At 38.0% G+C, this 27,016-nt stretch overlaps 1 protein-coding gene across 6 annotated transcripts in view; it reads left to right on the top strand.

Moving 5' to 3' along the window:
• Positions 1 to 27,016, top strand: part of TBC1D9 (TBC1 domain family member 9) — a 70,159-nt gene that overhangs the window by 31,232 nt on the left and 11,911 nt on the right. For all 6 annotated transcript variants that reach the window (XM_080402598.1, XM_080402597.1, XM_080402601.1 and 3 more), the window contains 13 exons: positions 5,901 to 6,019; positions 7,672 to 7,900; positions 8,923 to 9,184; positions 10,342 to 10,549; positions 13,298 to 13,504; positions 15,316 to 15,486; positions 15,950 to 16,100; positions 17,626 to 17,840; positions 19,773 to 19,890; positions 20,827 to 21,112; positions 22,284 to 22,413; positions 25,903 to 26,001; positions 26,128 to 26,196. In XM_080402598.1, the coding sequence (XP_080258724.1) occupies positions 5,901 to 6,019; positions 7,672 to 7,900; positions 8,923 to 9,184; positions 10,342 to 10,549; positions 13,298 to 13,504; positions 15,316 to 15,486; positions 15,950 to 16,100; positions 17,626 to 17,840; positions 19,773 to 19,890; positions 20,827 to 21,112; positions 22,284 to 22,413; positions 25,903 to 26,001; positions 26,128 to 26,196 (2,264 nt within the window). The remainder of the gene's footprint in view (positions 1 to 5,900; positions 6,020 to 7,671; positions 7,901 to 8,922; positions 9,185 to 10,341; positions 10,550 to 13,297; positions 13,505 to 15,315; positions 15,487 to 15,949; positions 16,101 to 17,625; positions 17,841 to 19,772; positions 19,891 to 20,826; positions 21,113 to 22,283; positions 22,414 to 25,902; positions 26,002 to 26,127; positions 26,197 to 27,016) is intronic.

Here is a 27,016-nt window from a genome sequence, read left to right as displayed (position 1 = left end):
TGTTTCTTCTGTCATTATAGTAGTTGATGAAATCAATGCAGTTACTTTGGTACATTAAATAGGATTTTTGCATGCATCGGATGGTGTAAATACTAAATGCTTATTTCTGTGGTCAGATACCCATTGCAAGTAGCATGAAACAGTATGCTGGTTGTGTTTGCTGGCTCTGAAAATTGTGTCTGAGGCTGAGTGCAGAAGGTTGAGGTTATTTAGCTTTAATTGGCCAAGCTTGTAAGGTCAGATCCTCAGTATGATGGTATTGCTTTTCAGTCTTAGCAAATGGAAACTTGTGAATGCAACTCTTTTAGCTCTAAAGTTTCAAACACTGTTTTACGCAGCAGCCAGAACTCTGTTCATTTGAAAGAAAATGGAGGAAGAGGACAAATGAGAAGTGCATACATGCCTGTCATCTCTTTAATAGACTGGTGACTTCCAGCACTCCCAACGCTCCCTGGCATTCAAAAATACTAGTTAATGAAGCTGTGGACTACTTCTGGCCTAAGAGTGCCCTCTCATCTGCCCATTCTCCCAGTAAAATTTGACATTTAGATTATTGGGATTATTGGGACTTTTCCTCCAGACGAATCTCTCTTGCGAAGGGAAGAGGAGAAGGAATGGATGAAGGTTTGCCATAGATCGAATAATCTTAGCAGTTCAAAGCAGGCTCTGTTCTTATGAGCATATGATTTATGTGTCTGACAAAGGTGATATCAAAGCTCTGTCATGTTCTGAATTGGATAGAAAATTTTTTAATAGCTCATCTTAGCAGAACTATTTCTTGCTACTTTCGGTGCTATCAGACCGAAAGAAGGCATCAATTTAAACAGCTGCTTTTCCCTCTACACCTATTAGTATCAACTCACTGAAGATTTAAAAACATTGTGTAATGCAATTTGCCTTTAGTAACGGCTAATAGTAAAAACAGATACGAATGAAATTGTCAGTATTATGAAGGTTGTTTCCAAATCTTCATTTAACTGCTTGCTTTTTACTGTCAGCTACCCTACTGTAACCATAAGTAGTGGGACCTTGGATATCAGCTTTCCATGCATCTCAGTCATGAGAAAGAATGGTAGAAGTACTTGCCAGTATGTTTATTTACACTATTTGTGCACAAGCAGAGGTGGTTTGAAGTACACGTACAATAACTTTTTCCCTTCATCCAAAGATAAGTGCACAGCAATTAGTAAGCATTTCTGTCCCATAAACTTGAAAGGGAGCAACTGAGGGCACAAATTTTCTTGCTATTTGCAGACTTCCTTCCAAAGAAGATAATGTATCACAAAGCTCTTGATAAAATAGTGTTTCTTGAAAGACACACAATTCATCCAGAAATGAATTTTTAAGACTTTGGAAATAGGCCTTGTGACTTGAAGTGCATTTGCAGTTTTTTTGCATGACACCTGTAGTTAATTGCTATTATTTTATACCTGCAATGTGTGTTCTCAGATAACCAAGGACACAAAATTGAAGTCAGATGAGTTATGGCCCCAGAATAAACAAATGCAGAAATTTATACTGCTGCTTGAACCATGAAGGTTTTGTTTCTCTTCTGTGACAAATATTGCAGGTTTTATTACATTTAAGCTAGTTTTAATACACGTGATCTTCAGTTACAAATCTTAACCCTAACTGAAATTGCTGAAGTAGTTAATGTATATATCTGTGCTTCCATTTTGTGAAGTGTTTCTTGAATTTTTTGGTCTCCTACTATCTAGCTGGTAGGTTGGCTTAGTTATTTTTGTTAGATTGTGAGACCACACTAGCTTAGTCTCATCACCTGAGGGGAATAGTGTGGGTCTTAGAGGAAGGTAAAATTTTACAGAGAACAAATTATTTATCTATGCAACCTTGAAGCTGAGCAGCCCAGTGTTGCCTAAGGCTCTGTGCTGTGGTTATTTTAATGAATTTGCAACTAAAGCAATTCCTTCTGAACTGATAAGGGGTGTTACAATTATACAGGTTACTAAGGGGTTTGGCTGTTTGATTTGTCCTACATTGTACAGCTGTCCCTCCCTGTTCCCTAGGGGTAGACTGCTGGTTATTTGGTGCTTGTAATCTCTTAGTTTTACAGAAATGTTTCATATTGTCCTCTGCCTTCCATAGAGCAATAATCTCCATCTTCAGTAAGTAGCTATACAGAGTGACATGAAGAAATGTGATTGTTTCCTGGATCGTTCATGCTGCATGACATTAGGTCTTGTTCTGTACAAGACTATTCAGAGGGTAAAAAACAATCCAAGGGGGTTTGGTTGCTCTAAAATGACTTAAGTTATGTTTAGACCCCAGATTTGTTTATAAATAATTTTGAATGTGAATTTTCTTGAGTATTAACTCTACTGACCTAGGCTGTATGAGAATGCTAGCAGGTAGATCTGAGGCTTTCTAGCTTTGTAATGGAGGCTGGTCAAGAGCTCTTTATCCAGTGCAGAGTTGCGTTGAAGATGTTCTGGGTTAGAGTTCTGTCTATTGAACTATACTGGAAAGATGTTCTTGGTAACTTTTCAAGATCAGTTTTAAGCATATTAATTTTCTAATGGTCTAAGAATCCAAACTGTTGTATGTCAGCAGCTTTGCATATTGCAATAGCCCTTCTGTGTCCCATGTCAGTGTCCATCCCCAATCTGCCAGTGCTCAATTTAGAGGGAAGAATGATGGCATATGTAAATTCAGTTTGGAAATGAACAACTTTTTTAGATTGTTCTCCACCTGTAAAATCAGTCATTCTTACTGTGGCTTTGTGTGTTTATCAGGTCTAGAACCGTTGCTGTAGGGGTTTTGTGGTAATGGTAATTATATGTATTTCCACAGAAGTTTCTAAATCTGTATTTTACATATAAAAAAAATGAATTATGGATTATTTTAAAGCACCAACACTGAAATTTTATTACATGCCTCGTAAAAGGTTTTCAGAAAAGCCCATGAGCTTTGGTTAACAAAGCTACAAGCTTTTGTTAGAATGCTGCTGAGTTTACTAGCTGTAGCTATTTTCTCCCCCCTTTCTGCACAAACTGAGGTTTTGCCAGTCCGCTCCTGAGCCTGCAAGAACAATTTTAGGCTCTCTGAAGTGTTACAGGTTCTCTTGCAGTGCATTCTGTTAATGGCAGCAGTGCAGGCTGACAGATAAACGTCTCAGGTAAGTATCTACTTGGAGGAGAAGACCAGATGTGACAGTCTCATCATATGTCTCAAGTTAAGCCATTCCTGTTCCTCAAGCACTGACTGAAACAATACTGAGATTATACTTCTGAATGTGTTTGAAAGCATGTTTATATGACTTCTTAATTTTCTTCTCAGTCCTGAACTTGGTCACGTTCCCTCTGTACCTTCACCTCGTAGCTTAGACAAACCAACCCAGATGGTAGAAACCTAACCTTGACACCCAGAGACGTTCCCCTGTTGCTCATGCTGTTACTCCATCCCACCTGCCAGGCAATTGGCCCTTCTCATCCTCTCTCCAGCACCATGCATCCTTCCTCCTTCCAGCTCTTCCTGTCTAGACCTCCCTTCTGTTTAACACGTTTATTACTTTCCTCCATGAAGGCCAAGGAGATTAGCTTGGTCTGCCAGGGATGCTGGCCAGCACTGCACGGTTTCAGACATGGAGCATACCATAAGCTGAGCGTACCACTTAGAGGAAGGGAAGGAGTGATTAGTAGCCTACTCTACGCATTGCAGCCGTTTTGCCTTTTATTTCCTGCCACTCTTGAGGGTCTGTATTCCAACGTGCAGCATTAAATGTTTTTTCCCTTCCCTGAGAGTTAAAGGTATTGCTTGATTTACCTAAAAGGCCAATGATGGCAAAGTGGAGAATGCTTCTAATATGCAAGACAGGCAAAGAATTGCCAGTAACAGAGTTAAAATAGACCTGTAGTGTAAAGCGTTGCTGGAAAAGTGGTTTTTAATCCTGAGTGAACCAAGCAAAGAGAAAGATGACTGTGATGTTAAATTGATGAGAACTGTGTTGCGGGTTTTGGCCTGATTGCATGATCTGCTGTAGATGAGACTGGGAGAGTAAACAGTAACATAGTGGAGAGAAACAGCAACGGAAACAATGAGGTGGTTTGTTACAGGTTGAGAATAATCAACCAAAGCTGCTTAATAAGGAAGGATGAAAAATAATTTATGAACCGCAAACAAGAAATAGACAGCTTTAAGAAATAGTTCATCATAATAGTGTCTGCCCTGCTTGTCACTGCTGTTCAAGAGACGAGGAATTTTTCTGATGATAGTCTAGTTTTATATACATAGCTCATGTATTTCATCATTGCTTTTGACAGCGGTGTAAAAGCCAAGAAGAAATTAGTCTTCAGACCACCTCCTGAGTTCCAGAAAGTTCTGGTTGCATCCAGTAGTTTTAAGGAGAAGCAGCAGTGGAAATCACTTGTGGTTCTGAAATATTGGTTACATATGCAAGCTGTTCTGCAACATGATTTATGTATCCATGCTAACAGCTAGAGTTGTTAAGTTCCCATGGAAGTTGCACAGAATTTTGCATTCTGTTGCTTTCATTGGAGTTGTGTAAAGCTCTTACTGTATTCTGTAGAAAGAATATTTTCCCCCATCATTTGTAGCTGAACAATAAGGAAAACGACTGTTTGGTATGCATTCGAGATTGTTGCATTGAATTCTTCTGCAAACCATGGAAACGCTTACGCACGGACATGTGACAATTTGTGCCTGTAGTGGAGCTGAAGCCGGTATTAGCAACAGCTTGCAATTCAGCCTTTTTCTAATGGTGGCGTCACATGAGCCCCTTCGCTTGGTTGGGGTCTGTAGGCATTAGTTAGCAGGTAGGTACATTTATTTGCTAGTTCTGAGTAAAATGAGCCAAATCTGGTTTGATGAAAAGATGACGTAGTACTGATGCTGTTTCATGCCTGGATTGGGGTACTTTTAATCAAGCTTCAGGTACAGGTGTTCCGGTGTGAACATGTAATGTTTGTTTTCTGAAAATGTGTTCAGTGGCCCGGTAATTCCCTCAACATCCTTTTTGGGGGGAACAATTTTTTGTGAGTGCTTGAATTATCCTTGCTTCAAAGTGGGCACAGGGATTCTGAAGAGCACCAGCAACTTTGTTCTGCAAGATGTTGAGAATGGGGTCAAAATGGAAGTTGTATTTGTTACAATCAATCTCAAGTAAAATAGAATCAAAAAATTTGCATAGCTAAACTCTAGTTCGTACAAGAAGCTTTTTTATTGCTTTTCTGTATCACTTTACAGACTACATGTATGCTGATTCCTCAGTATCAAAGATATGTCACTTGAGCCCTTTTAGTCTCCTAAGCAAACTGGGGTCATCAAAGCTTGGTTTATTTTTTTTATCGTTAAAAGTAACCACCTCAAACAACCCTCTTCCCCTGAAAAGATACAGCTTTCCTGAAGGTCTTTCAGCACTGTTCTTTTGAGGAGGAGACATTGTAATAGACTTGTCAGGAAAATGATCCTTTTCAGCTTTTACTCTCAGAATTTTATAATTGTTTCATAATTTATAAATATATGTAATGGTGAAGAATTAGGGAACAATGGTGGAATATATAGCTGTCGGGCATTTTTGTCAGTTCCCATCAGATGCAGGTAATACCTTTGCTAACTCTTTAATGTGACGTTGGGCAGCTTGGTGTCGTTATTGTTAGAATTCTAAGTGAGGGGATTCTTGTTCATGATACTGACATAAGTAGCTTGTGCTTCTCACAGAATAATCTTTAAGTTTGCTACCTATTTATTATGAAATCAAAGACTATGGGAGAAAATTTTGGAATTTCCAGGGACACAGCACCTGGTGAAATATTGCATCTCCAGTTACTGGCGAGTCTTATTAGTCTTTTGCTCATTATTAAGAGGACATTGACATGAATTATTTATTTTGTGACTTTTGGGGTGTTTTTTTTTATATACAGGTTGCTCAAGGAAGGAAATCACTGAACACTGGGAATGGCTTGAACAGAATTTGTTGCAAACTCTTTCAATCTTTGAAAATGAGAATGACATAAATACATTTGTCAGAGGAAAAATACAGGTAGTTAAATAAGTTATTATAAATGTTTTTAATGATAAATGTGACTGTGAAAGGAAAACTGATGTGAATTCTGAACAAGTTTGACCTGATAGTCCCAGGCTGCTCCACCTTTTTTGAAGGAAAGCCACATTCTAAGTAACAGTGTGTGTGTAAAAATTAGGGAAACTGGGATTAGTGCACATAAATAACTATAGCAGTGTATTTAAAATATATGTAGATACATAAAAACTATAGGCAGAGCTTCAAACATTGTATGTTCTAAAATTAATTGCACTGTTGCTTCTGTTTTAAACTTTGACAGTTTTCTATGTAACTGCTTTTCCAGTGCAAAGCTTTAATTATTTATATTTTTTTCCACGCACTCATCGTGTAATGTCTCCTTACCCTCTTCTGTGTAGTTAAATCTGTAGTGTTGGCATTTCCAATTCATATAGTTGTTAGCAGTTACTGGTTGAATGGGTTGGTTGGTTTGTTTTTTGGAGTTGGGTTTTTTTTTTGGTCAGTTTTACCCAAATTACTTTTTTCCTTATAGGAGAGATAGTAGCTATACTGGTAAAAAGTACTTTATCCACACTAAGAATTATCTAAAAATAAATATTTTGGTAGGAGATTGGTTATAAGCAATATTACTGTACTTGCTTGCTGTGTATTCTCAGCACTGGCTTTGTCTCATTCCTCTTTTTAACATTCCATGTAGTAAGCCAACTGTCCTAATCCCTGGTTGTGTTTTACTGGTGAATCAGGTATGAGGGCCATAGATGATCATGGAAACACCTTCCACAAGAAGACATCTGTCTTGTGACAATTTAAGGAAATTGTTATTTTTTTAGGGTTGGACAAATACTTAATGTGAATGATGGTTTGCTGTCTTATACTCTGCTTTCCATGTAAATAATGAGCAATCTGAAGGCAAGAAGTCACTTTCCTTTTTATAACTTTAATACAGAAGGCAATAGAGAAGAGGCATAAAAGAAACCGGGGAAAATAAGCGAATAGACCAGAACTTCAGTATAGAACAGAAGGAAAAGTACCGTGGTCTTTGAGGCATCAAAAAGCAGCTTTTCACCAGACTGCTGCCACTTGAAATTTGATGATGGTCTTCTGCACCTGAAAGTGAATGATTTTTCCATCCTGCCAGTTAATCTAATAGGAGATTTCCTTTTTTCCTCTTGCTTTTCTCTTTTGCTCGAGGTCCACTAGGAGGGGTCATAAAAGTTGTTTGATATTTCCCCTAATGAGTAACAGATCCTTTTTTCTTTCTTTTTTTAAGAAAATTTTCTGGTTAAATCCTATCCCTGTCTCCTCAGGGAGCATATTTTCTCGGAAGGTGAAAATATTACAATTCATAGGTGCTTTACAAGGTTGTTAGGAGTATTTGAGATAGGCTAGTTAATTTAAAACAGGGTACTGGCAAGTGGTTGGTCTTTGGTTGCTTTTGACATAGGCCCGGTAGGGAGCAAGGACATCAGAAAAACTTGAATATAGTAAATAAATATATAAGCAAAAGAATGAGCAGAAGCATGAGACATAAGCAAAAGACTCTTGACATTGCAGTAGCTGTTGTGGCCTCCGGCCCAGACAGCAGTGGTGATAAGGATATCTGATACCCCATGGCAACTAACCTGCTGTGTGCTTCTTTCACTCCCTACTAGGGCATCATCGCTGAGTACAACAAAATCAATGGCATCAAGGAGGATGACGACACAGAAAAATTTAAGGAAGCCATAGTAAAATTTCACAAGCTCTTTGGGATGCCGGAAGAAGAGAAATTAGTGAACTACTACTCCTGCAGTTACTGGAAGGGGAAGGTTCCCCGTCAGGGCTGGGTGTATCTCAGCATTAATCACCTTTGCTTTTACTCTTTCCTCATGGGCAGGGAAGGTACGTTTTACAGTGGAGTGGTGGTCTGTGCATCTAAGAACTGTTAGGAAATCCGTAGTTTGTTACTGTTCACCTGCTGAACCATTGGGGGTGCAAAGATGTTGCTGAGGAAAAGAGGAGCAGGGGGCAGTTTCCTGACTGTCATGCTGCCGGACTGTGTGCTTGTTCCCTTGTTTGGTTTGTGTTTCTTAGAGTAGTTCTCTGTAAAACAATACTTGGGCATAGTTTAGATGCATGTTTCACTTCAGGGACTGTGTCCAAAAGGGAATAGGGATGAGATCACACCAGTTTTGATGACTTCTGCTCTTACACAGTCCTCCAGTACTACTCTGGCAGATTTTGCAACCTCAAATACTACATTTATTTCTTGTACAACACCAGAGCATCACAAAGGGTTCAGAGCAGACCCAGGATCAAAAACTACAGTGTGGATGCAGTCTGCTCCAGAGGGAGTTAATTCTAAGCTGTGTGGAGCAATCCCAAGTCTTTCTGTTTAGCTGTGTAGGCATACCCTAGTGAATGACTGGCTGCTTGCTGCTTTTTTTTTTGCTTTTTTTTTATTTTGACAAAAATAAATGTAGATTTAGTCCCTGTTTTAAGGACAATATCCTAACCCGTAGCAGTGTTGGAAGAAGAGCCAAGGTTTTGCCATTACTGTAATATGTGAAATTTTTAACGTAAGCCTGTCTGATGTGTTTAGACTATGTGTCTTTGCTTCCACAGGAAAAGAGGGCATCAGAGTCTGAGTGCATGCTGTGGCAATGACAGATTATGTTAGCCCTCCTAGCTTTGTAATGCTTTTGTGTAGTGTCCTGCACAGAAGTAAAGGATATTTAAACTCTGCTGTTTGCTGTTTGTCAGGTGATCATAGTTTGTTTGTACAAGCTGGGTCTATTTATGCTGTCCCTGCTTTTCAAGATGCAAGAAAATTTCAGCTGAATACGTTTTATAGGAAGAGGAAGGTAAATGGTTTTGAATATGCTGATTTTTGTACTGAATTTATTTTTTTTTAATCTGTTCAGCAAAGTTAGTTATCCGCTGGGTCGATATCACTCAACTTGAGAAGAATGCAACACTGCTCTTCCCTGATATGATCAAAGTGAGCACAAGGTCAAGTGAACATTTCTTCTCAGTATTCCTTAATATCAGTGAGACCTTTAAACTCATGGAACAGCTTGCCAATATAGCTATGCGACAGCTTTTGGACAATGAGGGATTTGAACAAGATAGGTCATTACCCAAACTGAAAAAGAAATCACCCAAAAAAGTATCTGCACTAAAACGGTAGGTAGCACTGGTTCTCAGTTATTTATTTCTCCTCAGTCCTTTTACTCGCAGGGTTTTATCTGAAAGTTTTTTAATGTTGCTGCCATTTATCGTTACTCCAAAAGGAATGATTGATTCCAGCAGTGGCAAAATGTGAATAATTCTTTAAATATGATTACTTGGTTTCCTGTTTGAAATAAGAAAGGGAAAACATTTGAATACGAGTGTGTTACAAAAATAAAAGAAACATATTTGAGCCAAATTCTCATTTGTTCAGAAGCTCATTAACATATCTCTTGACACTGGCTGCATTAGGTATCTGTTGTAAGGCCCTTTTATGTTACCAGGGGAAGGTAGCAAAGCAATTGAAGTGTTATTAAGACATGCGTCTAACATGCATACTTGGCCCTATAACGGGAATCGAAAAATTACGCTAGGTGATGAATTTTATCTAGAACTTACTTTAGGTAACAGAGAGAGAATTTTATGTCATTTTTTGTAAGCGCTGAAAAATTATCTGGAAAGTGTTTCTGCTTCCTTTATAGATACCATACTGCGATTTGATAGTTTCTTGTTAATTTTTTCATTATTTATGTTGATCATGTGAACATACAGAATTGTAACCAGTGCTGCTTTTGATTTTTCATTACTTAGTGACACCTGACATGCATTATGTCACTTAGATTTGTCTTTCTAACTGTTCAGTGTTTTGCACTGAATGCATTATCAACACTAAGTCTTGAAATTGTTAACAAACTCTATCCTCGAGGATTCCATCATGTTAATAAATAAGCCTCAAAGAAGCATTTTTGGTGTAGTATTGAACGGAGTCATGTGTTATTTAATAATAAATGGATTCACTGTATATATTCGCAGAAAGTAGGACTGAATATGAAAAGATGATCCAGCCTGTCTTCTCCGAGAAATCACAATCGATGTATCTGTCATTCATGGCAGATTTTCTTTTCAAGTAGTTTTAGAATCTTCCAGCAGCGAAGACTACACATCCCCTATATGCAAACTGTTTCCACTGTTTTGCTGTACACTCAGTGTTTAACTGAGTTGTATGTTGCAGGTAGCTTGCAAAGATTTCTGTAAACTATATCTTAAAATGTATTATGTATTTCTTAAAACAAGAAAAGCTTTCTGTGATGTGTTTTTTTGGGTTTTTTTAGGGATCTTGATGCCCGAGCAAAGAGTGAGCGATACCGTGCATTGTTCCGACTTCCCAAGGATGAGAAATTAGATGGACACACAGACTGTACTCTCTGGACTCCATTCAACAAAATGCATATTTTGGGTCAGATGTTTGTTTCTACAAACTACATTTGCTTTACTAGTAAAGACGAGAACTTGTGCAGCCTTATTATCCCTCTTCGAGAGGTAAGTATTTGTAAATTTACAGGGCAAATAATAAGGCAATATCCTGTTGGAAATTGCATTCTAGCTTTGATGTTTTTCTCATTGGAGAAAAGCCTCTTTTCATCCCTTTAATCTCTTGTGAGCATACTACTCTGATTTTTTCTAAGTAATATTTAATGACTGTGTGTCTTAGTTCAAAGTTCCTACTACTAAAATTCACAGGGAGCTTTCTCTGTCAGTTTTTACAACCCTCATGAGTCCTTCCTCTTCTGTAACTTATATTCTGATTTACAGCCCCATGGTATGATTTTTGTGCCTCACAGGGAGGCACAGACGATAAAACTTCTAGACTAATGAGTGGACCTTCTATTAAAGAATCTGTCAGATAAAATTTGCTTTTGTCAAATGTAAGAAAAGATTCATAATCCTAAAGATTGGAATTTTCTTTTCATACAGACTTGCAACCATTTATTCCTGTGTATGGAAAACATTTGTCAGCATTTTACAAGTTGGTGTGCTTCCCTTTTTTAAAGCTGGCTGCTTAAAACATGTATTCAGTAAACAGTATTTAAGACTGATGCAGTAAAAAAAAATTATGTTGGGGAGTTTTTTGATTGACTTGATTTGTGGGTTCATGGAAAAATGTGTAAAGTAAGTGTTGGAAATAGTAGCAAAGCTGATGTAACCAAGGACAGTTTGGCTTGACTGAAGAACTGTGGAGTATTTCAAGGCACTGTTTTCCCCCACAAATCATCAAGAGTAAAAACAAATGGCCTTTGTTTGGTAACTTTGAAGTACAGCTTCTCCACAGTGTGTTGCAATGACTTTGGTTATTTGAGAAGAGACATTAGATTATGGTTGCACTGTTTGTCTGGAACGCCAAGGCAGCCAAGGCAACGACAGTCCTCCAGGTAAAGTGGAGGAGGAGAACAAAGTGTATTTAACAAGACCTCTTTTCCTGGATGCATATTTATCAACTGCTTTTGATAACCACAGCTGCAGCAGCATGGGATTCAAAACAGCTCTAAAGCTTTAAGAGAAAGAAATAGCTGAAGGGATGAGTGCTTTTGTGTGAACTCTCAGCACCAGCAAGGAGAACAGTAACACACTGGGTAGCACCAGTCCTCAGAACAACTGATCAGTACTCTTAATAATTAAAAGGAAGCTTCCTATTTAATTAAAGCTTTGGGCCAGACCCTAACCGAATTCCAGTATTCTGATATCCTGGAAATGTTTTGACAGATGAGACAATAACAAAGCATCGATTCAGAAGTTATGATCGGAAGAGACGCTTTTCAGTGGCTGACCGCACTGCTCACTGCACCCAGTAGGTGCAATCTCAGAGATCAGCACTATAGATGTGTGCACATCTCTACTTGAATAGGAAATAAGTGGATGCCAGCTCTCATGACAGCAGAGCATGCTGACTACCACAATGTCTGCCCTGTGCCTCTCAAACTTGTCTTTTGTGCTGATAACACTCAAGCAGTTTTAGAGTGGAACGGAAAAATTACATAGGAACACCTTTTAGCTATTTTCAATATGCTGTCAGTGAAGGTGCTTTAAATTAATAACTAATAGATTTGCAGTTAACAGACACATAAGAGGAAGTTGGAAGGACAGAGAAGTGGTTTATCACCTGAGCTGTGCATTGCAGGCTTCAAATATATCTTCAAAGAAAATGTTGTGTGAAAAATGGTTATCCTATCCTTTTAGCTAAAGAGTTATTAATATTATAGCACTAATGCCTTACCACTGATCACTATTTTTAAAAACATTAAAAAAAGGCAAGAGCAAAATTAAAGGTCCTAGTAAACTGAAATGTGCCCTCTTCTAGCCTGAAGGCAGTAAGATGGTTTTCATTACCTAGAGAATTATTTAAAGTCATAAAAGCACTGGTTAGAAGTACTTACGATTGTGATTTCTGTTTTGTTCAATGTATGAACTGCACAGACTTGATTTTTTTTATTTAAGGCTAATAATTGGTAATGTATAACACACAGCTGTTACATAATTCACCCACAGTGTATGACTTAACCCTAAAATCTCTTTGTACTGATACGCTTTACCAAAAGCTCAGGGAACTGATGCCCTGTACTCACTAGATTACGGTGTGAGTACTGTTTACACGTTGGAGTTCAGTTAGATTAGTGACAATTTCACTAACAACTGAAGGCCAAACAGAAACCACTTCACACGGTTAGATGTTTTCCTTTGTAAGGAAAGACATGGGGTTCATTTCCCTTTGTTGCAGGTTTCTATGTACTGTGAAAATACAGTTGCAATGACAGTTGTTATCACAGTATGCCACTACAGTATAGCAGAACAGGAGCGTTGTCCCAAAAATGGCTTGTTCACATATATTGGCAATAAAAAGTAAGCAAAAGTCTCTGTTGGTTCAGCCTGTGCTGGTGTTGGGGAGCAGGAGAGGGATTTGAAGGTCCTACAAGAAAGCCCATAGATCTGCATCCCACAGAAGAAGTTTTGTTTTGCTGATTCTTTTAAAATAAAGCCTGAGGAAAATAAACTAAGTAGCTCAAAGGAGTTCTACTGGAGAATGTACTGAAGCCAGCTCTTTGAGGGATGACAGCCTTCATCTTTCAGACTTGTGAGTCCTTGCATCCAAATCCTGTTTTCCTGCAGAGGGATGTCCATAGTGATCCAATCTAAGGAGGAAGGGGGTGTGGGTTTATTGTGTTGAGATTCTTTCTTAGACTAAGCAACTTGATTAATGAAAGATCTTAAGCTGTAGCTACTGTTTCTCCTTAGGTGACAATAGTGGAAAAGGCAGACAGCTCCAGTGTGTTGCCTAGCCCATTATCAATCAGCACGAAAAACAGAATGACATTTCTCTTTGCCAACTTGAAAGACAGAGACTTTCTTGTACAGAGGATCTCAGACTTCCTGCAACAAACCACTTCAAAAATATACTTGGAAAAAAATATTTCTGGAAGCTATATCAGCTCAGATGATGAGGTATGTGGAGCAACATGAATCGTTTACTAGAAGAAGGGATTTTAACTGGTGTATGGAGAGAGAGAAGCCAGAAAAACCCTTTAAGTTTATGTAAAGCTAAACCTTTGTACACAGAAATGTTTTCTGTTAATGTCTTTTGTGTTAATGCCTTTAGCTTCCTTAGGCTGAACAGTTAAAATGTTAGGATTAGGGTATGGTATCTGTTCTTTCCATGTTAGACCTAAGAGAAATCACTATTGCTATGGAAGAGCGCCTCTAACTCCTGCTGCCACGTTGTGAAATTACAGTAATTTTGTGGGAAACTGTCATAGTTAACTAACTGGTTAAATGAATAATACCGTTTAATATCTATCAACTTGTCCAAGTCAAAATGTAATTGTGGAATTTGGAAAATTTGAAGAAATAATCAGTTGATATGAAACTTCTTATAGAAGACTTTAGCTGCTAAATCTCATCCTTTGATTCTTCAGAAAATGATGTCTGAGCTGAGCAAGTTTGCATGTGCACTGCTAGCAAATTTTGGAACGTTTGAACTAACAAAAAAACAGCCAACTAACAACAACAAAAAACACACTCAAAAAAACCCTGAAAGCAAATAAATTTGTCCTGGACATCTGATGGCCCTATTCTGAACCACCTCCCTATTTATCTATGCAAAGTAAATGGTTCTTAAAAGATATGACTAGGTAAATGTTTCTCAGACACTTTGAATATAAAGGCTTCTACTGAATTCCTAGATTTTATGTATGAAATTTAGGTGCTTCATATCGCAACCTTGTCTGATCTGTTAAACCCAGCAAAGTTTAGCAGATCAGGTCTCAAAGCAGAAAAGGGTTTTGTAGTGTATCATTTTGGTTTTATGTAGGTGATCTCACATCCCAAGGTTGTACCAAGCCATACCTTAGTACTGTGCTGAGTAGCCCTACCCTGTTTGCCATGTAAATCTTAAAAGTAAGATTATTTTTTTTTACTTTGTGAATAGTGAGGTGTAATTAGTGTGTTGTACTTGTATACCAGGACATATATTGCATATCTGTATAATGCTGAAACTTTGTCTTGCCTTTTGCCCTTAATGGATCTACATATTCTACCCATTGAACTAGAAACACAAATTAATAATTGCCAGCATTATTATTAGTAATAAAACTACATAGGTAGACATGCATTTAAATTTCAGGCATTTGGTGTGAATTGCTATATGAGATCATCCTGTGATAAATTTTCAAAGTTGCTTGAGAAGTCAGAAAATCCTTTCTCTTCAAAATATTTTTCTTCCAAATCACAATCTGACAGTGTTGAATTTTCTATAGGACATTTTTTTAAGTGGGGGAGCAAACTTTTTTTAATGTATGTCTATATGAACATATATACAGATAAAAGCATGTGTGTATGTGTACGCACACATACATAAATACGTATTTTATATAAGTCTGATATTCTGGATGGTCAAGGAGCCATCTGGGGAGTCAACGATCCTGTGATGTTGACTGGAGACTAAGGGAGCTGATTTAATTGCCCAGAACTACTTAAAGTTAACGCTACCTTAGCAATTGTAATTACATAATTTGATTACTTTTTTTTTTTTTTTTGGGGGGGGGGGGGTAGCTGTTGAGAAACTGGAAACAATTTCATTCGTCTATACTGGTTTAATTTCCGCTGTCATATGCTCAGCCTGTGAAAGTACCTGGGTGACTGAATTTGCTCAGTTTTTGTTAGCCGTTGGCATGTAATAATTCTGAAGTAAAATGAAGTAAAAAGTCCAGATGCTGGCTCAGCTCCATGTCTCTATTGCTTGTGACTGCTTTCTACAGGTGTTCACAAGATCGAGTAGTTTAATTTCTGCCAGTCCTCATAAAAGCCTCAGCTCTGAGTCGGAGGGAGAACGCCAGTTCAATCTCAATGACAATGGCATTCCAACAGCAACCCAAGCTTTAATGACAATGTATAGGCGAAGGTCGCCTGAGGAGTTCAATCCCAAGCTGGTAAAATACACTTCAGAGTGCTGTACCTGACTGGAAAAAGTTGTTAAATTATGTTTTCTTTAAAATCCATGTTTCTGGCCCAGAGGAGTTTCGTTCTGCCACAGACAGTTAAGAGGCAGTATTTTTCACAGAAATAAAGTGTTAAACTTGCTGTCATTTTACCAACAAAACCAACTGCACTATGTTTAAAAAGCAAAGTTGGATGTAAATCAAGGAAAGGCTGTATGCCTGCTCTTAAGTACAACTGCTTCAACAATATTCTTTTAACAGCAAGGTCTGCTGGCATAAAAACTAAGAAATGGGAGGAGGCAGCCCATTAAGAAAAGAATTTGATTGTAGCCAAGTTATTTCTTGCTTGTTTGGAAAGTTAGGATGTTGCAGCTTTTTAGCAGTTAGCATTTCAGTGGGGCAGAGTGTTAGAAAGAGAAGCTGCATCTTTATACCTGCCTTTCTTTGCTTGTAGGCAAAAGAGTTTTTGAAGGAACAGGCCTGGAAGATTCACTTTGCTGAATATGGCCAAGGGGTCTGTATGTATCGTACAGAGAAAACCAGAGACCTTGTGCTGAAGGGCATTCCAGAAAGCATGAGAGGGGAACTTTGGCTGCTGTTTTCAGGTAGGTATTCATTTGAATGTGGGGTACAAGCAAAAGTGTGAGGGAAGAAAGGATTTCAAAGATATTTAAAGGTGCAGATCATAAGCATCTAAAAATATTTGGAGCACGTAAGGCTGCGATTGTTAGCAGGCACCACACTGGTTTAGACAGGAGTTCTGTTTAGACCAGTAAATACCCTTTTTCAAACAGGCTCTAATAATTAGGGAAGAATGTTACCAACAGTCAGCAGTCTAGGGCTTCGACAACCACCAGCAGGCCTACTTCCCATTTATTTAATAATTTCTGAATCTAATTAAGCTTTTGGCTTTCACAGCAAGTTGTTGCAAGGAATTCCAAAGCTTAAGCATGTTGCGTGGAACCTCTATGGGTTTTGTTTGTTTGTTTTTTAATAATAGTAACAAAAAGTTACTCGACCATTTTATTAGGTGCCCTCAGTATGTGAAAAATGGTGAGAAAATATTTCTGTCCATCTTCCATCTACCATGAAGAATTCTTTAGATCTATGTCCCCTTAAACTTTTTCCGAAGTTGAAGAATTTTATTCGTTTTGCTACTAGTCATATGGAAATCAGTCCATACCTCAGCCTTTCTTCATAACCTTTCACTTACTGTATGCCACCTGTAGCTCTGCCCCTCCCCAGATAGTTACCACAGGTACCCGCTCCATATGAGCAAACCAAGGACTTTACGTGGTGATCTAATGACGCTTTCTGGTTTTTCTGTTTCTTCCCTAACAGTGCTTAATTTTGTACATCTTCTCTTTGCTGTTGGGCATTAAACAAATGTTTTCAGAAAATATACACAGGAATGCAGAGATCTGTCCTGTGTGTGATTAATAGCTAGTTTGGACTGATTTTCATGGTGTGTGTATGATTAGTACCTTCCACGTGCATTACTTTGTGCTACTGATGCTTGATTTCCTTCACTGCTGAGATTTTCATTTCCAGAGAAGCTCTAAAGTCAGCAGTGAAATCTCCTAGCAACTCTGTGAGCATGCAATAGTATCCCTAAGACAGCCTAAGTGCTCTACCCAAGATGACAGTCATTTTCAGAAGCTGGAATAGAGCTCAGGAGTTCCTGTCTCTTGTTTTGGCTGACATACCATACTTTCTGCAACCAAGCATTAATTTCCTTCTTCCTCGGGGCACGTAGCTTTCTCAGAGGCATGTTTTGAGTTATTTAGGATAGTCAAACCCACAGCCAGCTGCAGAGAGAGCTCATGATACCATGTGACTGCATAGCTGGTTTGTTCCAGCTGAGGGAGATGCTTATCTTCTTCCTTTTCAACCTCATTATAAAATGCCTGTAGAGGAAAAGACAAGAAGGGGTTATACCTCAGTCACCTAAGTACATCCTTTGTGGTTTTTATCACCTTTACAAAAATAACATTTCATATATTTTTTTTCAAAGTTCTTGTTGGTGACATTCAAGATGAAAGGGTAGCAGAAGATCATAGTGTTGAGATACTGTATCTGCTAACCCTTGCTTTTTTTCTTCTTGTTTTAATACTGTTCTCCCGCTCTCAGGAGCCATTAATGAAATGGCCACTCATCCCGGCTATTATGAGGACCTAGTGGAGAAATCAATGGGAAGGTATAATCTTGCTACGGAAGAGATAGAGAGGGATCTGCACCGCTCCCTTCCAGAACACCCTGCATTCCAGAATGAGATGGGTATTGCTGCTCTAAGGAGAGTCTTGACAGCTTATGCTTTTAGAAATCCAAACATAGGATATTGTCAGGTAATGGAAATGCCTTGGCACTCTGTCAGTTTCCTTATGCTTATTTCTTCAGTCATGTACACAAGCATTTGGCTGTGTGAAGTACAATACATGTATAATGCTGTGTGTGAGGTAAAGCCTCAGTGCCGCAGAATTACAGTAATGCTGAGTTCAGAGGGATTTGACACAAGGACCTACTCTAACAGAAGTATTAGCAGCACATGCTGAGGTGTGCATAGTTTTTCTGTAAGCATATTTTCTGCCCATAACCTAGAGAACGGACAGAGGATAATAGAGCTGTCCTGATGTGCATCTACAGAAAATGACAAATGGACCCTGAAGAAGCGTTCTTTTCTTTTAAGTAAAAAAAAAAACAAACCACAAAACAACAAACTTTTATTGTTCAGCCTTAAATTTTTACCTACTTATTCAGTGTATTAGTTGTAATAACCCTCCAGAACCAACTTTACTTTTTTTCAATGATGTCATTAAATCATTCAAAAATAAGCTAAAACTAAATAAAATAAAATAAAGCACCCTAGAAGATATCTTATCACTGTGCATCACAACCGTGTATCAGTAGAGTTAATGCTAACCAGTGTATGATTTTGAAGTTCTTGTGCCTGTGATTCAGATCACTGCATTTTCTGGGTGCAAATAATTCCTTCTTGCAATGTAACTTTGACTTACCGCCTGGGCCCCTGTGGGTTATTTTTTGGTCTTGCTACCTATTTTTGCAAAAAGGAAGCTTGAATTCATGAGTATTAAGAAGCCTGATTAATGTCTGACTGTGAAGACTCCTAGTTACAACATGAGTAAGTGAAAGTACAAGCAACTCGAACAGATACCATAATAAATTATTTAATAACAAATGTAATATTAAGTAATAGCCACAATAGCTTTTTGTAAAGGTTGTTTAACAGAGGAACAGTGACACTGTTCAGAAGGACACTGTGATTCTGTTTCTTGCAGCTGTCACAGTAATTTTTAATAGCCTTGGGCCTTGGTTCGTGGCATTCCGAATGCTCACGCACAGTTACAGTGAGAAATCAGGCACTGAAGTATTTAATACATTGGTAGACAAGATAAAAAGGAGTAGCATAGACTTTGACAGAGTTGTAGCATTGTTCTGTGTTTCAGTTGAAACCTTAGTAGCTGTTTCAAACAGATAATGGTCAGACTGGAGTCTTAAAATGTTACAGGATCTGAAATGAGTAGCTAATTCCTTAGGAGGCAAACTGAGAAGAAAATGGTGCTGAAATACTTCATTTCTTCAGACTAACGGAGGTCTAGTCAAAGGTTGTAAGCAAACAATTCAGAGGTCATTGCACAATGCTGTGATATTTGAAATGGAGCGGAACAGGCCGTAAAAAACTGTCAGGTACACAATCAAACGTGGAGAGTAAGCAACAGAAGAGACTTCTGTTTCGCTATGCTCTGGTTGTTCACGGCTGACACTCTTATAGGCATTTGCCTGCATTCTCAGATGCTGTCTTGACCTTTTTGTGGGAGCATAAAGCACGGGGAGTGCAGACTGCCTCTGCAAGGGATGGTGCAGCAGCGGCCATCGGTAGTGCTGTAGGAGACACTTTGTCTGCATCAGACCCCGGTTCCCCAGAGCACCTATTGGCAGAATATCAATAGCAGTGTAACTAGATGCTTGCACACCTGAGTAGGCCCTTGATTATGAAAAAAATATTGATTTACTTTTTCCTTTTTAAAAAACCAACACGCTGACAATTTTTGATCAGCTATTTGAGGCTTTCTTAAGCCTTCCTTTGCGCACTGGAAAAACCACTGCCTACTGCTTTTACAGGAAAATACTTGAAGAGTTTGGGGTCTGCAGGGGGAGATGTAGCTAATTTCCTAACCCTAGTAACCACTTCCCTGCCCAGTTACTGTGGTACATATTGAATAAATGGGTCTAGCAATTTATATTTCTCTCTCTTTTAGGCTATGAATATTGTCACTTCAGTACTCCTCCTTTATGCAAAAGAGGAGGAAGCTTTCTGGCTGCTGGTGGCTCTGTGTGAACGTATGCTACCTGACTACTACAACACAAGAGTTGTTGGTATGTTATGGAGAAATTTTCTAAAATTTAAGCAAATTAATTGGTATTATTTGTACTGAAATAACCATGTGTGTAGATGTATGCATAGCACAGATGCAACTGTAAATGCCAGTGGCAAGACAGTTTGTTCAGGAGCATAGAAATAATTCCCTAAACAGATACTGTGATAGCCAATAGTTTTTCATTTACTTAGGATAAGATGCATTCTAAAGTGAGCTTAAAGTAAATAAAAAACAGAAGGCTAAAATTTGAATTTCAGATGATCCTGATTAAGGTAAGGCGGATACGGAAGCTTTGGCAATTTGCAGTAGAAGTCTTTGTGCCTGTTGACCTCTGATTTGAAAGGGCACAAGTATCTGAAAGCTGTTGTTGTCAGATGACTGTCTCCTTGTGTATACGGAAGTGAATGGCTCTTCAGTTTATCGTGGGAACTGTCTTACTGTAGCTCACAAATGCTTGAGATACTTATCCAGCCTTAGAAATTACTCTTCCTGGACTGATTAAAACACTGATGTTATAGCATAGTTATGTATAACACAGGGTTCTCTTGAAATAAATCCAAATCCTTACAGTCACCCTGGCCTCCTCCAACAGGTGATGCTGAGAAGTCTTACTCTAATTAGTAATGGTAAGTACTAAGCCATCATATAACTTCTGTAGGTGTTAGGCCAAACTGATCCTTTGTTACCTCTTATAAAATGTATCCTTAAAACAAAAAAACTTACTATAGATTCTGTTCAGCTGCTGAACTGTACATACAAATTGAATTGTTGTTCATCTGAAAGTGAGAAAATGTGTGTGAGCATCATGTAGAATATTCTTAGATTTTGTATTTATAGAGAGAATGTATGTGTATATATTTTTTTCTCCTCTAAGTGGTGATGTGGTCAGTTGCTCCCAAATTAACGGACACCCAACCTTATTTGTTTTCAACAGGAGCATTGGTGGATCAGGGTGTCTTTGAAGAGCTGGCTCGTGACTATGTTCCACAGCTTTATGACTGCATGCAGGACTTGGGTGTAATATCCACCATTTCCCTGTCCTGGTTCCTCACTCTTTTCCTCAGTGTAATGCCGTTTGAAAGTGCAGTGGTTGTTGTGGATTGTTTCTTCTGTGAAGGAATAAAGGTGATATTTCAATTAGCACTTGCTGTCCTCGATGCTAATGTAGACAAGCTGCTTAACTGTAAAGATGATGGAGAAGCCATGACAGTCTTGGGAAGGTATTTATTACAGAAAATAAAGTCTCTTCATTTTATTTTTCTTTTTGCTGACTTTTCTGATTTGTGGTGTTCTATGTTGAAATACTCAGCTTAAACCAGGACAGTATATGTTAATCTTTTACATGCTTACAGTGCCCTTTCACTGATATAAGGTACTCTTTACATGATCTAAAAATAACATTAAGTGACCAACAGGATATAAATTACTCTTTCAAGACATTCAAATAAACTTCCCAAACCTCGTTATAGAAACTTATTTTGATTGATTATTTCAGTTGATGACATGGTTTTTGTTACTTCATCTTTTGCCTGCTACCTTTTGAACACTGCTAAGAAAAAGCCTTGAGCTCAAGGGAAATTGTTTTGGGAATGGACTAAAGAGAGCTCAGAAGAATTAGGTAGGTTCTTGAATGAATAGATTTCAGTGAAACAGGAGGGTGATAAATAAAACAGATTGAGTCATTTAATACAATCTGATACTGCTGAGTGTAATCTCTGATTTCCTCATGTTTGGTGGTAGTATTTAGTTTTCAATATGCTGCTGAAACTTTGGAAATTTTTTTCCTAATAAGTTTCATTAGTATAGATAGCCTTACTGAAGTCTGTTTCTAATTTCTTTGGGATTAAGGAAGACTATGGTTACGTTTTCTCTGAAGTAAGCCCCAGTGCTTGCTGAGGATTTAAGTGTTCTGCAGCTGCAAGGTAGAAGATAGATGATCTACAGAAGCTGCACCAATGGGAGGAACAAGCCCCTAAAGCCCCTTGCAGCGAGGTTGGGCAGTAGCAGGACAGGAGGGTATGTAGACTAAAGCACACTGACCCTTGTTCCCTTGGTGTTGTAATTCTCTTAGCATATTTAAACAGCCAGAAGCAACAAACCTGTTCAGTAAGCCACTTGTTTGTGACTAGCAGTATTGCAGCTCTTTCTTGATAAGGATAATGAATTACCGGTGTTACCTTACCTTTCTTTGAGAAAAAGCAGTGTTAGGCTTTGTCAAATTACTGATGTCAAAAAATCATGTAGTTCATTAGTAGAGAGCACCTTGATCATTTTTACATTTAATAATCTATATGTAACCCTTATTCTATTAACTCTCAGAAGGGAGGAGTTACAAATGAATCTTGGGTTCCTCATTTCTTTTTTTTTTTTCTTTTTTTTTCCCCCCGCCAGATATTTGGACAGCGTCACTAATAAGGACAGCACTCTTCCACCCATTCCTCATCTTCACTCACTGCTCAGTGATGATGTAGAGCCTTATCCCGAGGTGGATATCTTCAGACTAATCAGGTCTTCCTATGAGGTAGGATAGGATTTCTTAAGAGCAACTTGCCAACACACACTAGTTCTGCTTTACAGAGGAATTTGATGCTCTATAGTTTGGCTTTGCTTGGAACTGAAAGAACATAAAAGCAATACAGACTCATCTAAGAAGACTGAAACGGGGTAGGGGAGAGGGTTTAGTCTTTTTTTTCTTTTAGCTGGAGCTATTTTGTATAGAAGCTTGCAGAATCAAAGGAGAGCAGCCCACAACCAAAAAGTGATTTACAAGCAAAAGGCTGAACTTGTAATTCAAAAAAGGTTAATTCTCATCTAAGCTTTTTCATGCTTTTCCAAACTGAAATACTAGTAAAATCTATATGATTTCAGAAGACCTTTCTATTATTAGTGGAACTTTCTTTTACCTTTTTTTCTGGCAAGTGTTGATTATGATCGTGGGCCACTAGCTTCTATATTATCACCAAAGCTAAAAAAACTTTCAAGTGAAAGTAGCTGGTAACAACCAATATCTGTAAAGCACAGAATAAAGCCTGCAAAAAACCTATAATTTGCAAACCAGCTTCATTGTCCTTAAATTTAAAAAATAAGCCATCAGTTAAAATCCCCCTGATGATTACACTATTAATTTTTTTATAATAATTAAAGAGTAACTTTAAGGAGTTACTCCTTAATTTCTTTTTTCTACCGTTGATGTGCAGAGTAAATTAGTATTTTTAGCTCAAGATGTAGGTTCATACTTAGCAATATGACAACTGTTTCAGAGGCACTTCCTATGTCCCTAAACCCACCTTGCTTTAATAACACGATACCTGTTTAAGGAGGTAGGTAGTCCATAGTGTATTCTACGCTGAAGGGCAAACTGCATCAAGGTAGACGTATATTCTCCTTCACACAGTGTTAGAATGGGGAGAAGGACTTTTATTGTGAAATTGTGTCCCTTGTATTTTTCAGATTTCCTCATCACGAAAACAGCTTGCACTGGCTCAACTGCGTTTAGATAAATAACCTGACTCCATGCAGAGCCAGTCTGTCTTTGTGGGGCTTATGCAGCACAGAACCTTGTAGCTCTTTCTAGATAAATAACCAGCTGTACTCCAGTATAGTTAGGCAAAACAAATGGCGTGGGAAGTGAAGAGCTGTGAGGAAAGCAGGAGTTAGTTGTAAAGAGAGAATTAGTTTCGGGAGAGTTGTTGTTGGTTGATTTGATTACTTTAAAAAAAAAAAATCCCAACAATTCAACAGTAAACTATCAAGATAAAAAAACTTCAAGACATCTGTTACTCAATGACTGTTATGTTCCTCAGTTAGTTGTGTGTACTCAAGGGTTGGGAACTCACTGGTAGCTTTATTGCGGCTACAAAGAGCAAAATAGAAGGTAAGCAAGCATATTTTTGCTCTTTTTAGAATTTAAGCTGTTAAAGGTACTTGTTGGGTAACCATCTGACCTACAGCTGAAAAAAATGCGCTTTTTTTGGTGGGGAGTCCTTTGCCCTCCCTCAAACTGACACACACTTCCCCAAGAGGGAAAAAACCATGTCCCTTGCAGACTGTCCTATGTTATTTGTCGTGGGAACATGATGAGTCTGAGAACTTGGTAAAGGCATAGCACTGGCAAAAGCAAACTATTTGGATTGTTTTATGAAGAGCTAGCTTCCATCATGCTCTGATCCTGTCCAGCTCTTAGATAATCATGTCAGATGCATATGTGAGAAGTCTCCAGTGAAAACTGAAGTAATTCAGAGGAAGTTTTTGGTAATTAAGCAATTAGCACCCCTCTCTGTGATGATATTGAACAGACTTTCTACTTCTTTTAAAAGAAGAGAGGCATTCTTGAAATACACATAACGAATACATTTTATCCTGCCAGTAGTTTTTTCACTTACTGAAAATACTTTGCAGTAAAAAATCTCTTTTTGTTCAATTTTGCAATTAATTCAGAAGTCACAGAGCCTGGCATTATAATAATTACAGTAGAAGTGACTGAAATAATGCATAATCACTACAGCTTTAGAGGCCTGTGCATAGCTCGCTAGCTGTCAATGGAGTGTAGACTCACATATTCAGAGCTGTAATGTGCTTAATTCCTTTGATTGTGTGTCTAGCTAATTTGGAAAAAAATAGGCCTTAAAAAGTTCAGCTCCATCTGTAGTAGCATCTGCGTCTTGGCCATTTTAACTAAACAGCTGACACTCAGAGGTCTGTGCCGTTGAAAGGCTTGATAGAGTTTTGACCTAGAACAAGTGACACACTTCCAACAATTCTTTCTATGATTTGGAAGTTAACATGGGCAAGGGACCCTTCCCAGAATGTAATTGCATGCAGCCTTCCTTTTCTGTAGGCTACGTGACTTTCACTTGTATGGATGTGAACAGACCATCTCATTTGGCTTCCAGAGCAAAGAATAAGCCCTGATAACTGGAATAGATGTGGCCTCAGAGCCACTCTTTTTCAAGTTTTTTTGGACTCTGGGATGCTTGATATTCATGGATGTTTATCTAGATTGCGTTTTTTCAAAAGGCTTCTTTATTTGCAGAATACTCCAAACACATGAAACATATTTTACTCCCAAGGTCCGTGATGAAGGTGACAGCTTTACAGATAACCACAGCTTTAGTGTTAATTTGATCACACAAGAATGTGCTAACAGATTATGACCTGCTTTTGTAGATGCAATTGCGCTGGAAATACAAATCCACCCTTATGAAGGTGTATCTTGCCACTCCCTCTTAGTTTTACATGTGACATCTAGCATTATTGTTCCTGCTGGTCATCTGTGCATTTCTAAGTATGTTAGTGTTTTCTTGATGGCACAAAACTTCTGCTTACAGTTCACAAAAATACACCTTAGGAATTAGACATTCCTGTACGTATGAAAACATTGAATATTATTCCCAATAGGTTTTTCCCTAGGATGCTTGTGTAGTATATACAGGAGCTTCCATGAGACTGTTACGTGCTTTCTGGAAAAACAACTTCTGAACATAAGACTTGGGCTCTTTAGAGAACGTACTTCCAAATGGAAGTTGCATTCTTCATACTTGGTTTCAGATCCTTGTGAACATAAGGACTGGTATGCTGTCTCAGCTGGTGGGGATCCAGTTAGTCTGAATATCTTCTCTCTATATAAATCTAGCAATTAAGAGATATTCCAGGACAAGCTGAAATAAAACCCTACAGAAGGAGTTAAGAAAAAATCTATTCATAGAGATTTGCCAAGCAAGACATTTCTAACTACTGAGATTATGCTTTGAAATGTGAGGATTTGTAAATTAATAAAGACCTTTCAAATTAAATGAAAATAAGTTACTGGGAAAAACAAAATCTAGTGATGTGTTCCTGAAGTCTTTGTAACTCTGTCATATGCTAGGAAAATGCCTTAACAGCAGTTTTTTAAATACACCATTTGTGGTATATCACATAATTAAATTAATTTCTCAAATACATTAAAGGCAAGCTAACTATTCCAAATATTAATACACAGACTGTACTGCACTTCTTTTTCTCTTTTAAGAAATTTGGAAGTATCCGAGCAGATTTAATTGAACAAATGAGATTCAAACAAAGGCTGAAAGTTATCCAAACCCTTGAAGATACTACAAAGCGCAATGTGGTAAGTACTGAAATAATGTTCTGTGCAAAGATTAAGGTTAGTCAGTTTCTGAAATAATTTAAATTAGTTTTTCAATGAGACATGGATTTCAAATCCATAACTGTTGATTATGTTGTGTTTCAAAAGGTACGAACTATTGTGACAGAGACTTCTTTTACTATTGATGAACTGGAGGAACTGTATGCTCTTTTCAAGGTAAAACTAAGTGAATATAAGGTCATGTGCCTGCAGGAAATGCAAACATTTTTTTTATGTGGGACTTTGCTTTTGTCTAAAGACCAGGTTGAGTCTATGATTGATTTATTGTCAGCTATCTTAATACAAAGTTTAATTAGCTGCTGTATTATTGAATATATTAAAAAAGCAAGCAAACAAACAAACAAAAAAAAAAACAAAAAAAAGAAAACCAAAAAGAAAACCCAAACCCACCAGTGTTTAAAAGCTCAGGAAATAAGTAATTCACTAAATGATTTGTTCATGGAAAAAATGAAAAGTATTATAACAAAAAAGTGAAGAGAGAGGGGATTTTGTTCAGTCTTTAGAAACTCATGTATATGTGTGTCTACCTGACCCAACTTTTGGAATTTAGCACAGAAATGCTTCTATTCTGTTATCTTAGACAGTTAACACTTCCATATCACAATAGCTGACTTTTGCCATTGTTAATGCAGTGATGTATTCTGCATTATTTGGACTTCAGTGTCACGAAGTGATGTGTCCTTGTAAGTTAATTGTATGGCAATACCATTAGGTACACAAATTTAAAGGTGAGCAGTTAAAATGCTTTAGCTTCACCTTCATGCACAGTTGCCTTAAAATAAGATACTTTTTCCCTCTGTATTATTTCAACAGAGATTTTTTTTGGTATACCACAAAGAATTTCTTTCCTTTCAATTTCCCATCTATAGTGTCAGGTCTTACAATTCCTGCAGTGCCTTCGTTCAGACTTCCGTGGAATCAGTGAGACCAAGTCGGACAGCCCACTCCAGCTGATCACACTGCAGTGCTAGGATCT

This window comes from Falco punctatus (genome assembly GCF_963210335.1).
Source record: "Falco punctatus genome assembly, chromosome: 1".
Lineage (NCBI taxonomy): Eukaryota > Metazoa > Chordata > Aves > Falconiformes > Falconidae > Falco > Falco punctatus.
This window is presented reverse-complemented; position numbering and strand designations above follow the sequence as displayed.